The 14,334-nt window shown below is 32.9% G+C and overlaps 2 protein-coding genes across 2 annotated transcripts; one reads left to right on the forward strand and one right to left on the reverse strand.

The window, feature by feature from the left end:
• Positions 1,235–5,342, forward strand: LOC109362376 (serine/threonine-protein kinase 16-like). Its single transcript, XM_019608115.1, has 6 exons — positions 1,235–1,439; positions 2,124–2,266; positions 2,474–2,617; positions 2,998–3,183; positions 3,696–3,820; positions 4,839–5,342. The coding sequence occupies exons 1-6, from the start codon at positions 1,250–1,252 to the stop codon at positions 5,062–5,064; spliced, it is 1,014 nt and encodes a 337-aa protein (XP_019463660.1). The 5' UTR covers positions 1,235–1,249; the 3' UTR covers positions 5,065–5,342.
• LOC109362374 (E3 ubiquitin-protein ligase Praja-2-like) lies at positions 8,186–9,667 on the reverse strand. Its single transcript, XM_019608113.1, has one exon. It carries the CDS (start codon positions 9,593–9,595, stop codon positions 8,393–8,395), a length of 1,203 nt encoding a protein of 400 aa, XP_019463658.1. The 5' UTR covers positions 9,596–9,667; the 3' UTR covers positions 8,186–8,392.

Consider the following 14,334-nt stretch of genomic DNA (forward strand, 5'->3'; position numbering starts at 1 on the left):
TAGGATGACTCATGCATATATAGGAATCCACTTACTTGAATAAGTTTTTTAGACTTACTCCATATCATAATTATCGATTTTAAGGAAATTCAATGATTTCAATTACTGAGTGAATCTTAACCATTAAATATTTATAGAATTGATGGCTAGAATGAGGAGTAAAAATTTACTCTTGGAGTAAGTGGACAAGACTCATATATAATTGATTAAATTTAATTTAAATCATTAATGCATTATCATTACACTTTTTTACTTCCATGTCAACAAACCACATATTTTTTAGCATTAATACAAAAGAGAATGGGCGATTAACGAGTTTAAGAAATTAAATATTATCGAGTATAATAATATTAATGGAAAACATTACAATTTGAGTGAGATAGCCTAATTATCATGTTATTATTGCCAATCATTTTTTACAAGATAAAGGTAAAGATGAAAATAGAAAGTCGAGATTAGAGAAAAACCACAAGTACTACAATAGTGTTGTTTGTAATGCACAATTTTATAACTTAGAAATTTCTTTGAAAATGCATTTGAGACAATTAACACACATGTGGCAAAGGAAACGAATGCATTACAAACAACACTAAAGCTATAAAATTGTGCATAAAGAGTTTTGCTCTAATTATTATTGTTATATTATATAACTTATATACCCCTTGTTGTTGCTATAACACAAATCAGAGAACTTCTCATGAGTTATTTTGAGTGTCTGGAGTATTTTCGATTTTGAATCTAGTCCAGAATAAAACTGAGTCTAGCCCCATTTACATTGGGTCAAATATCATATAGTTAAAACTAAAAGTCCTTGAATTACCATGGAAGCTAACTCTCTTAACAAACATTTTTCCATTCGAACCAGGTTGTTACTTAAGGGAATCATACTACTTGAACTAAGTTAGTTACGTTGATTTGCTCAATAGCATACTAATCATGTAAAAAGAATTCCCATATGAAATTATGACTGTATTAAAAATAATTGAATGAGTATTAATTGAAGGTAGAATGTAGAAAATGTAAATGAAGGGCGGGAGGAGGAGGAGAAGGGGAGTGCCAAAAATAAGGTAAAAATGTTGGGTGGAGAGAATTGAGTGATCCATATTCCATAGAAGAAGTGAAGAAATAATAAATTAAAAGGAGGGAAAAGGGTTCATAACTCTAAACTCAATTCACGTGAAATCAGGAGACACCTGATTTCAACACTCATAATAATAATAATATAGAAATAGAGTTATAAGTGTAGGAAATGGGTTGTTCATTTTCTGGTTTAAATGCATTATACGACACCGTTAACGGAGGAGTTGACGTGTGGATTAACGACAACCGTTTCCGTGTGGTGAGCCAACTCGGTGAAGGTGGCTTCGCTTATGTCTTCCTCGTCAAAGAGATCCTCTCCGATTCAGTTTCCAATCTCAAACACTCCTCTCTTCTCTCCGGTGAGCCCAACTTATTCTTTTCTTCTATTCAAATCCAGATGTCTTAGAAAGTAAGTCTCTCATAGCTTAACTAATTGTCTCGAGAAGAGAATAATTTAAATATATGTTGGTCGCTCCTCTCATTAGTTTTGAGATAAAACCTTAACATTATCTATTCCATTTTTAGTTCATCTGCAATCATATTTATTTACTTGATGTGATGGATTCTCTTTAGATATTTCAATTTTGTTCACATTGTTGGATCTGCTCAACTTCATTTCTGATCTCACCTTGTTTGTTGAATTTGTCAAATGCTTCCACTTCAAGGCAATGTAGTATATGTGGATTCATCGAATCATCCTAGAGATTTCTTTATATATATATATATATATATTCTGTTATTGGTAATTGTGATAAAATGTGATGATTTGACCGTGTTTCTAGGTTTTGGTGGTGGTAATTGATGTGGCATGTTATTTCCTTGCTTCTTTGAAAAATTCACAATAGTATTTTACTATTTTCTATCTTATTATCAAATCTGAGTTTAAATTTGTATGCCTATGTCCTATGATGAAGACAAGTGCTATGTCATTGTAGGAGCTAGTAAGTAAACAGTTCAATTAAATCCATAAAGAAACAAAGACGCCACGGTAATGATTTGTTGCTTCAAAATTAGTCCATTGACTTTACCCTGTTTTTCTGCAGATGATGGAACTTATGCTATGAAAAAGGTCCTCATTCAGAACAATGAACAGTTGGAGTTGGTCAGGGAGGAGATTCGTGTTTCATCACTGTTCAATCACCCAAATCTGCTCCCCCTTCTTGATCATGCAATCATTTCTGTTAAGGTCAGCCATCACTTGTTCCTCTGGATGTTATATCTTAGTTCAGCATTTTGCTTCAAGAAGATAAATTCATTAAAATAAGAATTGCTTGTTCATTTTAATGTTTAGCTTTTCTCATTTCCCTCTTCATTGTTTTGGGTTTATTTATTGTCCCATGTTTCAGTTGCTGTGCTCATATACTTATGTAGAAGATGTCCCTTTTCTTTGCAGCCTACCCAAGAAAAATCTTGGACCAATGAGGCATACTTGTTATTTCCAGTTCATTTGGATGGAACATTGCTTGACAATGCCAAAACAATGAAAGCCAAGAAGGAGTTCTATTCTACCTCAGATGTTCTTCAAATATTTCACCAGGTAAAAAGAACCATCTTTCTATTTGCATTTTGCTTTTTATAACCTATTTTGGGTGGAGGACCAGTGGCTTAAACGTCCTTGTTGCTACTCAAGTTTTTCAGCACTTGACATCTATGGTAGCCTTTCTAGCTTGTTATGAAATTATTTTTATATTAACCTTGTAATTTTTGTGACATAGTTTATTTGCATCTTAAGAATCACATTGAAGAAGAAATATGGATATGACTAGTATGCTTCTTTTATGTTTAGAATCATTCAACATTTTTTCCGTCTTTTAATTTCATTCACATTTTGGGAACCTTAGGGTTTACTACTACTTTAAACTGACAGAAATTGTTTTACTCTGAAACCTTTCTAACCCTGCAAAATCAATTCAACAGCTTTGTGCCGGACTCAAGCATATGCACAATCTAGATCCTCCATATGCTCATAATGATGTCAAACCGGGCAATGTTCTCATAACACAGAGAAAAGGACAACCACCTCTTGCTATACTGATGGATTTTGGCAGTGCTCAACCTGCCAGGAAGCAAATTAGATCCAGACAGGACGCACTCCAGTTGCAGGTGCTTCTTTTGTCTCTTTTTTAAAAGCAAAAAAAAAACTTAAACTGCTTTGCCAAAAGTTATCGACCTTGTTAATATCTTAGCACTTCCATTTCTTTGACTACCGATGGTTTCTCTAACTAGATGTGCATGTCCTTCAATTTCTTATGTACCATGTTAGATCTTTCCATTGCTCAAAGTGTATCAGAATTAGAATGTTTTATTAGGCTTTTACTCCAGTTGCAGTTTGTGAAACTGTATTGCCCCATATGACTGATTGTATGTTAGTTGCATATTGCATATGCACCCAGGCTAGTATAGGATTTTTAAATTTGTTACTGCAAGTTAAGCAGTTCTAGTTTCATTTAAAAATACTTAATTACTTAGCTGTTTTTCATTTTGGCACCAATAGATGTTTAAATAGCTTTTCTGTTTTCAATAGGTTATATGAAGGAGCTAAGTTTCATTTTAGTCATCTGGCTTGCTCGGATTTTCTAACCAGCTGATTGCTACTTTTTTTTCTTCATTTGTAGGAATGGGCATCTGAGCATTGTTCTGCTCCTTTCCGAGCTCCTGAGCTTTGGGATTGCCCAAGCCATGCTGATATAGATGAGAGGACTGACGTTTGGTCGCTAGGATGTACATTGTATGCAATAATGTAAGTATGAATCCTTCTTTTCTGTGTGATTATGTTGATTTTTATGTTTTTGAAATTGTAATGACTGTGCCCCTTACAGCACAAGCATTTTTTTATTTTATTTGCTTTCTCAAAAACAATAGTTTCGTGTGTGCAATATATTATTGCATTTTGATTCTGAATCCTTGATGTGCACATACATCCTAGGAATTAACAGATGGTTTATAATTTTTTTTAAAGAGCAGAAGTTTGTATATTCTAACTGGTTTTATTATCTAAGTTACTCTATGACCATACCCCACCAACCAGGCAACCGTTATATATATGGTCGGTGAATCTTGTCAAGTTTCAAGTAAACAATTAGAGCGTGTCTGGTTTATCTTTAATTGAATAAAAAATGCCTGAAGATTTAGAGAACTAATATTTCTGTTTCCTGAGTGTAACCTGTTATAGAATAGAAAAGAAGGGCAATTGGCAGGATAGTATTTGTCAGAATACATGAGATGTTAGGGGCAGTGTGCTCCAAAAATGGGTGCTAAAGACCCTTAGGCTTAATATTAACTCCTATTTATGAGCTAGGGTTGGTGCAGAGTCAGTAGTTCAAATTTGTGGCATGTATGTGTAAAAGAAAATTTAGAAAACGCATTAGAAAAGAAAAATCACACCGAAGTGCAAGCCACTGGATTACTCTGTGTAGGTTATTGATTTGGGCAATGCTTATATCAATACTTGTTTTACAACTCCACGTGAACGGAAAGCCAGTAGCTGTTCACATTAGTTTTGCTTTGTTTTCTAGGGTCGTTCCCTTGGCATTATCAATGATTTGGCACTCTACTTAAATCAAATGCCAAAGTTGTGTTCTTTTCATGATGCAATTAGTTGTGTTGATTTCCCTTGTTCTTTCTAGCGTAGCTGGTCAACAAGCGACTTCCATTAGTACTATCGTAGTTACTCTCATTCCGAAATGCTTTTCTTATGATAATTTTTTTGTTAGATATATTGGTACACTTGTTTATTATCACCTGGCCGATTTTTGCAGGTATGGGGTATCACCCTTTGAATATGCACTTGGAGAATCTGGTGGAAGCCTGCAATTGGCTATCGTAAATGCTCAGATAAAATGGCCAGCTGGACCTAAGCCCTCATATCCAGATGCTCTTCATCAGTTTGTCTCATGGATGCTTCAGCCACAAGCTGCTGTGCGGCCCCGTATAGACGATATCGTTATCCATGTGGATAAGTTGATTGCAAAGTTCTCTCAGTGAGTTAATATGAATGATAACAGATGAGGCAAGGTTATACATTGCAGTGGTCTAAAACCATAGTGTATCAGTCTAGTTATATTATATAATGCTACTTGATTGATAAGCAATAGCAGTTGCTTGCCTCACACAGTTAGCCTTATACGTACCAATTTTCGATATTGGTGGTATCTAGTAGTCAGGAGTTGAATTTATTAAGCATTGGCTCTGTTTTTTCTACATAATTTTGTGTCTTGTAGTTTATGAAATGGGCCAATCTCCCTGTGTCTTCCTCAGGATTTATGAGTATATCATTTATTTATTGGTGACTTGAGGTTCTTTGTTTCATACGTTGAACAGGTTAATGAAAGATTATATTTTTTAACACGATTGATTTTTACTCAATCTCATCTAGCATATTGGAATGTATCAGGTAAATTACAAATAGAAACGTACCGAAGACAACAATTAACATTTTTAAAGAAGTGTAACTCTGTGGAGATGATAAAAATATGCAAGTCACTAACTGTAATAGATGTTTATGAATGTCATGGATTCTTATGCTCAAACTTATCTACAGATGTTTGTCTGTAGTTAAGTAGTTATGATACATCATCGGAGAGTGGAACTCTACTTACGGGGTCTGTCTTTCTCTTCCTTTTATTACCCTTCAAAAATCGTACATTCTGTCTTTCTCTTCCTTTTATTACCCTTCAAAAATTGTACATTTAAGAAATAGATCGAGTTATCATAGCATGCAAGTAACCAAAGCTTACGGTACACCTAGCAAATAAAAAAGGAGTGATGTAGCAACTACCAATGTACTTGTTTCATTAGATGATTTATTTATGACACTGAGGAAGCATGCGATAGAGATTTGTCATGACCGAAATAATTCTATTTCTTCATGAGCCAAGCCGTGCAAAAAGACTAACACTGAGTAACGACTGTTTTCTGTTGCTGGCACAGTTCGTATCATATATACAAAGAACATAGCGTATATTACATTAGTTTTGACCAAATCTACATAGAAAGCTTATAGTGGATCAGGACCGGGTAACTTTTATAGATACCATGATTTGCATATATCCTCTAGTCTCAGAAGCACATGTCTAAACAACAGTAGCAACACCATCCAGCACAACTGGTACAATTAGGGTGTATATTATAATGATGAACAATATATACTGGATGAAAAATGGCTGAATTTGATACTAAGGGACGGTAAAATTCTTAGAGTGGTTGAATTTGCTACCACTATGGACTTTCTAAACTACTCTTGGATTAAAGTTTAATTAGGGTGTTCCCTCTTTTTTAATGTATTATTATATATTAATTATGATGGGTTGATTGTGTATTTGGTGTGCATGTGTCAAATGATGGGCATTTGATATAGACAGAAAAGAGAATCTATGGTTTTGAAGTTTGATAGTGTATGCACTTAATCTTGTTCTTTTGCATCTTTTCACCGACTATATTGTGCTTCAATCCTTGATGGATTTGGTTTAGGAAATTGATAACAGATATTATACTATGGACCTGGCTCTGTCACTTGCTACTTCTTTTTGCTCATTTCATTTATATAGCAACTAGCTTCACGGAGTGACATGGGATTCAAATACTAGAATTTTCTCCAACACACTTTAAAATAGTCAATGTATTCGTATTACACATATATAGTAGAAGGTCATTTGTTACCTAGTAATTGCATATATAGTAGAGATGCTAATCAAAAGTCTAATAATGCATATGATAGGGATTCTCATCCATAGTAAAAAAGTCAGTAGCATTTAACATCACTACCAAGTGGAGTTTCAAATCATCAGCAACTTTATAGTGTCACATATAGTGCTATAGATCATTTACCCAGGCAATTCTTAAAAACTAGCAACTTTACTCTTGTTCATGACAGAAACTTACTGAATGGGGAAGTGTTCAGGTGTTGCTAATCATGCTCTGGCTTTCATGTGTTTTTCGTTATTCAATTTAATCAGATAACAAGGGTAACTTTATCTCGAAATACACATGAAAAAGTAAGAGTTTAAAATAAAACACGGTGTTAAAACATGACTGAATCTTCAATATGCTATACATATTCATTACTTTCTTTAATATTGCTCCTCTTGAATATCTATGTTTCTATCAACAACATAAACATTTTCTATAACAGATATCAGACTTCAAGCAATTCTTACACGAATGTAATCTTCCTATTCCCTCATTCCATTTTTAGGCTACAGCACCAAACATTTGAGGATATAAGCAACTAGAATTCCTATTATGAAAGTCTTTTAATTTTATAAGGGGCCAAAGTATAGTTGTCTCAATCTCTGTAACTATAAAAGGATGCCACATACATGAACTGTGATGATTGTCAAACACAAACATCAGTACTACAATGACAAGTCCTAGAAACAAAATCCAACCAAAAACTGAGATTCAGGTGAGAACTTTTTATCCTAAAAGGCACAAAAGCAACCATAAGGACTTGTGACATGCCAAAAGATAAGATATCCTTATGGTAATGACTACATGGTAATGTTTTCCTTGGTCTCCTTATGCTTGTAACTATTAAGATATCCTCCATCTAATCTACTATTCCTTAATAGGCCTTCTACAAGAATTCTCCACAGATGCCCAGACTTGGCTTTTTACCACCCAACATTCAATCTAAAACAACATCAATAAATTTATAGTTTTACATTAAAATTTCCTCTTCAGTTTTCTATCACAAATAACACCTGAAGTACTCCTCTATTCGATTCACTACCGTTTGAATCATATGGTTTCCATATACATCAACTTTCTTATCACCTTGTATACTGGACCCACAATATTTAGACTGTGGCATTTGTAGTGTGGTTTTCATTTCCCCTCTATAAGCTACAATTAATGCACTTCCTACTAAACTCACAATCCATATACTACGTTTTATGTATATTTCCAACTCTCGGCTTCACATTCCCTCCATTGTAGAAAACAATCAAGGTTATTATACTCCTAAAGTGCTAATGGATTTTACCAATTATTCTTGTTGTCATAGATACTTGGTTATACTTCATACAATTCAAATTGGTCCATGATTAATTCAGCTGACATGATGAAGAAGAAAGATACTAACCAGCAATGTATAAGAACAGGAACATTCAGAAAACATAACCAATGTTCATTATTTAGAAAATTGATTCACTAGTATGATGTATCCTAGACTACAATTCAAAAAGAAACATTCTTATACTTAATCTCCATGTGAAAATTTGAAAATTACCAAAAACGCATTTCTTCATCATCATCAAAAAATCAATACACTTCAAGCCTAACTATCAGAAATTATCAAACCATATCATCACGATCAAAGATTCAGGACAGATCTATCGGCCCTCCTACGCTCATAATCAGCATCATCAGTTGGAAACTCAAAGCGGCAAACAGGGCAAGTGTTTCGAATGGCCAACCAAGGTACAATGCAATCACCATGGTATCGATGGGAACACGGCAATTGCTTAGCTTGATCCCCTTCAGCAAAGTCCTCTTTGCAAACAGCACAAAGTGCATTGTTGTTATCCACATCTTCCTTGGTCACAGCCACTGATGGCAGGTACCGAACAAAAGATACAGAAGCCGGAGGCCTTAAAGCGTTTTCATTCTCAGCAAATTGACCAAACATCATTTCATACTCAGCAGTGTAAATATAATCATCATGATCACTAAAATAAGGCTCTTCTAAATCATCATCATGATCCATATCAGGAGTTCTTATTGTATCCAAATTATTTGCATTCAACAACACTTCCCACTCCAAATTCTCCATACCACCCACCCTCACAACACTCACTTCTTCTTCTTCTTCTTCTATCACCGGAGTCACTGAAACCGAAACCGATCTCTCATCATCAATGGCGAGCATGCTCAAAACATCTCTCTCATCAACTCTACCATCCACATCCACTTCCTCCCACTCAAAATCATCGTTTCTGTCCTTGTTATCCTCTTCCAACTGAAGTGAATCCCAACGTAGAGGAATAATTGAAACGTCGTCGTTTACATCGTTATAGTCTTCATCAGAATGCACACAATTCTCCAAAACCTCGTTCTCTTCTTCTTCCTCATCAGAATCCGACCCAAACCCTATAACGTGAACACAATTACGAAAAGGTGCCTCATTTGATTCAGAACTAGAAAACATATCCCTCTCGGGACAAAACCCTAAATCGATCCCCAAATTATCGTCCATGTCGATGCCCAGGTCAGAGTATCCATCGATAACGGCAAAAGCGGCGTCGTTTTGGGGTTCAGTAACGAAATATTCAAGACCCGTGACCTGAGATTGTTCAACGCGTTGTTGAAAGAGATCCATTACGAAATGAACCTGGTTGTTTCGGTCGAAGAGGGAAGGTGAACCGGGTTCAGGAGCGGGTGGGAATTCGGGTTCGGAAGAATAGAAATCGAAATTGAAATCAGGGGAAGAGTGGGAAAAGTAGGGAAAGGTATTGGAATCGAAATCGAAATCTTCGTCGGGTTCGTGGTTGCGGAGAAAGGTGGTAACATATGCCATTGCTATTCAAACTTGAGAAAGAGAAATAAAGAAAGAAAGAAAGAATGGTATGAACGCGATTTGAAGAAGAAACTGTGATGATAACACACGTGTGAATATGTAATTTCCTACTTATTTAGTGGTTTTTATTTATTTATTTTCGAGCACTTGTATGAAAACATATCTATATAAAAACAATAAGTACATAATTAATAATACATTAAAAACTCAATTCTAATTAAAATTTATTATTAAATAATAACACTTATAAACCTTGGGTTGATTTCGCTTTTTCTTCTCTTATTTTTTATTGTAAATTCCAAATTCGTGAATTTCGATTCAATTCCCTGTCCCTCTGTGCACTCCGGGATAAGAGGAAGAACAGCGTATATCACTCTCTTTCCAAACACGTTTTTTTAATAACTTTCTAAGCCCTCCCAATTCCCAAAGTAAAATGATTCTTCAATTTTAGATAAAGAACAATTCTTGGTGGTAATAATTAATTCTAAAACTTGTAAATTCCCTCACAAGTTTTTATTTTTCAAAGTGAATTCAAGGTCAAGGATAATGGTGTGCTTCAGTGGACTAGACGAATTTTTTGGGATTTTTAAATTTTGTTTTACTAATCGGATGGATTTTCCTTCATTACATTTATTACCGCTCTTCTTTAAAATTAATTCAACTCCATATAAATGTTGTAATAATTACACTCAACTTTCATGTTGTAAAGATACTATAAAAAGTGTAGACCATTATGAGAATGGAGAGAGAAATGTTGCTAATGAACAAGTCAATGCATGAAGAGGTATAAAAAGTGTAGTTTCTATTTTACAAAAATGTTGCCAAGTCAATGCATGAAGAGGTATAGTTGCGCAACTTGCGCTTCGCATCAGGAACGATATTTGGGCCTAACAAAATGTGGGCTAAATTTTGGATTGCACCATTTGACCCAAAGAGGTAATCATTTGGGCCTTGATCACCAAGTCTGTAAATGTTTTGAACTTGCGCATCATTTAGCATAAACTCAACCACGTTAATTTTTTTCTTCATTAATGAAATGCAGTGATAATAAAATGTTGCTATGGTTCTCGTTCAGTAGAGAATATGGAGATTTCAGTGATAATATTATGGGTTTTTCTAATGTGTTATGGGCAAATTTTAACATGGTGCCTTGGATTTCTATTAAAAGGTTATCAACAATGTTGAAGTTATCACTGTTTACTTGTGGAACAGGTTCATTGGAAGGTCCAATTTATTTTATTTTGTGGTCCTATATTGTTCAAATTTATTTTGAAGTCTAGTGCTCTCCCCTTTGAAATTTGTCACTTCACCATCTTAGTGATCTATGTTAGTGCTAGTTTGTCTTGTCAACATTTTTTTATTAAGGAAATTTATGGCTTCTTGACGTTACAACTTAATCTTCTTATATCAAAATGAAGGAATAATCATTTTATAAATGAAATGGTTAGTGAAAAGGTGATATAGTAATAGACATGTAAAAATAAAATACATTACAAAGGATTTTATTTATTGACCGACAAATAAAACATTCGGAAAACAAAATTCGACATCCTTAACTCGAAATTAGAAATTAATCCCTTTTGACTGCATTGCTCATTTTCTCAAGAAGTATTATTTCCAAGAATCGATTGAATGTAATATAGGTGACGGGTTTTGAGGCTCATGAGAGGAGAGTAATATGTGTGAGGGTAGATGGAGACACTTGTCCTATGATAGAGTTATATGAAACGACAAAGAAAGTGGGGGGAGAAAATATGCACGTGAGTGAAGCATGTCACGTGAAAGAAGGCACAGTATTGAGGTTGAATCGCTTTCAGATTTGAATGAGCCATAAACGAGAGAAAGGAAAGCACATGCCCCCACTAAGTTTTTAGCTTCAACTTTTATTTTTGATGGGTGCATTTGTGGGTCCCTTATCCACCCCCACGTGACACCGTCACGAGAAAGAAAGCGACACAAACAGAGTCACAGATTGAGATATCCCACCGCCATCTATTCCATCAACTCCACCACGTGCTTTCACGTACATTTCGTTATTATTATATACTTCCAAATTTACTAGTCATATATTTATAACGGTGTTTTATTATCTATCTCAAATCAATTATATAAATCACTAATATATTAACATATGAATAAAAATAAAAAATATATATAAAATGTAGTAATTTAATTGGTTTGAGACAAGAATTGAGACACTCAACACGGGTGGTTCTTTCCCAAATTATCCAACCCACGCTCATAACGCTTTCCTTCTTTCTCATTCTTTTTTTTCTTCATTTCATTTACGATATTTATATTTAAGAATGGATTTAATATGTGTATATTAATAATGTAAGTGTTTTTACACTATTAGTAAATCATCCATCATTAATTTATTATTAACTCTGAAATAAAAAGTAATACAAAACAATGATAAATAATATGCTCACAGTGTAAAAAACTTTACACTGTCAGTGGATAGATTTTAAACTCTATGAGAAAATAATGTATGAATTTTTAATTATTATTGACTTTTCTAAAAAAAAATAGTATAAATAAATAATAAATGATGTAAACTTTTACATTAATGATACATAAATATTACATTTTTTGATTTTATTATATTCCATGGCCTTTCCCTTTACAACACCACACATTAATACTCACTTTAACTGTTTTTTATATGAACTTCAGGTGAGTTGCACAAACCACAATACCACTACTTAATTTACTTTTTAATTAGTTCGTTTTGGTCATGATTTCATTGATTTGATAATTGTATGTTGAAGTGGTCCACTTGTTTTATGCTGTTTCTTCTTTCCTTTCAAATGGAAAAATGACTTGGCTATAATCAAATGAAGAAGAAAATAACTAATTATTTTACCAATGTATTATTTAAAATTTATATTTACTGTTTAAATTTTAATAAATTAAATATATATAAGATTCCAATATATGTTTAAATAGTTTGATTTTTTATTTTAAATTTTATAAATAAAATACTAATCAGAAAACTCTTTAAATACAAAATAAATTAGTTTTAACATAATTTAAAGTTTGCACTATCCCGCGACATATGGTGCAGGACACATGTGAATCATAAAAAAAATGTCTAAAGTGTTGTACTATTATATATTTGTAGAAATAAAATAAAGAGCTTATTTTGAAAATGAACTATGTTTTTTTAAGTAGTGTATGGGATTGTGACCTTGAAAGATAATGTTAACAACTAGATAAGATGTTAAAAAATTTAGCCTAATTTAAGTTTGGAATATAAATCTACACAAAATTAAAAGTACATTTCTTCGTTGTTAGTTGCAAAAAAACATTCAATGAAGAGCAATGATGGAATTAGAAAATATATTATGAATATACTCAGTATGTAGAATTTCCGTATATGATATTAAAATAAACCCTTAAAATGGTTGAGGAAGCTATGCTTGAAACAAATAGGAAATAACATTTACTCATGTTTTGGAAAACTTATTAAAAATAATGTTTGTTGCAGTGTTGATTGTTTTTCCTTCTTTATCATGTATTAATATTTATGGTCTTTGCATACTCTGAATTCTAGAAAAACCATATACAATTTTTCATGGCTAAAAACGGGTCGAGGTATGTATAATCTAACACTTGCTATTCTTTGACCTTGTGATTTATTGTTGATTGGCATTACATAAGACAACAAAAGCAAATTGTCTCCTTGTTAGTTTGAAAGGTCATGATAATTAACATGGAGACAAACTCAATCATGTAATGCCCATCTTCCCAATATTTTTTCCTGTCATTATCTTTGATTCAATAACATAGCTTCTCAATCTATTGATAATCATTAATGTTCCATTACATAATCTTCTAATTGATATAGATTTCTCAATAACATTATTGCAAGTACCAATTTTCAAATTGATCTTGTAGTTAGACAAACTTGATGTCCAAGGGAGTTTAAAAACTTAGAAGTAAGTCATTCAAGTGCTTAATTATCATTAACCTCGTAATTATTTACGCAATTTGAGCTTAAATACTTCATTTTATCACCTACATTTGCATATAAAGGTTTTAGCGTTGTGCTACTAATATAGATTTGTATGTAAATAAACATTTAAGTAATTACTTAGAATTAAACATATTATTTCATCAAAATTCTCAATTATTGATGCCAAAATAATTCTACATTGTAGGAAGTCCTCATTGAGGCATTTATCCACTAAATTAGGATATGTACTTTATACAATAGCATATATTAGATCATTATAAACACTAATTGTTTAGATATTTCAATTGATACATAACCATCATTTAATTCACACAATGTAATTTTTCATCACCTACATCTAAAATCTCCTCTGTGAATTGTTTAATTCATAATTTGTGCATGGTGTAGGTAAGCACATATTTTTTGTTAGAGTTAATACCTCACAAGTATCCCAAAGTTAAGAAGCATATATTGTTGTGTTGATAATAATAGAACTACTTCCTCTAGTCATAAAAAAATCACTTTCCCACCAAAATTAGAATTTCCATTTTCTTTAAATCTAATGACAATTTCTCAAACAAAACATAGTTACTTTCCAACCAAAATTAGAATTTCCATTGTCTTTAAAACTAATGACAATGTCTCAAACAAAACCTTTATATTATCCTCTTATTTTATAATGTTTCTTATCAGCTTCCCCTTTAAATAGTTGGAAATACTTACAATAATATAATATGCATAGGAGAGATAAGATGAAGGGGATTAAGTTTATTAACGTAAT

This window comes from Lupinus angustifolius, chromosome LG12 (assembly GCF_001865875.1).
Source record: "Lupinus angustifolius cultivar Tanjil chromosome LG12, LupAngTanjil_v1.0, whole genome shotgun sequence".
Classification (NCBI taxonomy): Eukaryota; Viridiplantae; Streptophyta; class Magnoliopsida; order Fabales; family Fabaceae; genus Lupinus; species Lupinus angustifolius.

Coding starts and splice junctions, on each gene's coding strand:
- LOC109362376 (XM_019608115.1), top strand. CDS start 1,250: ATGGGTTGTTCATTTTCTGGTTTAAATGCATTATACGACACCGTTAAC. Junction 3,184..3,695: donor AGGACGCACTCCAGTTGCAG/GTGCTTCTTTTG, acceptor CTTCATTTGTAG/GAATGGGCATCTGAGCATTG. Junction 3,821..4,838: donor TGTACATTGTATGCAATAAT/GTAAGTATGAAT, acceptor CGATTTTTGCAG/GTATGGGGTATCACCCTTTG.
- LOC109362374 (XM_019608113.1), bottom strand. CDS start 9,595: ATGGCATATGTTACCACCTTTCTCCGCAACCACGAACCCGACGAAGAT.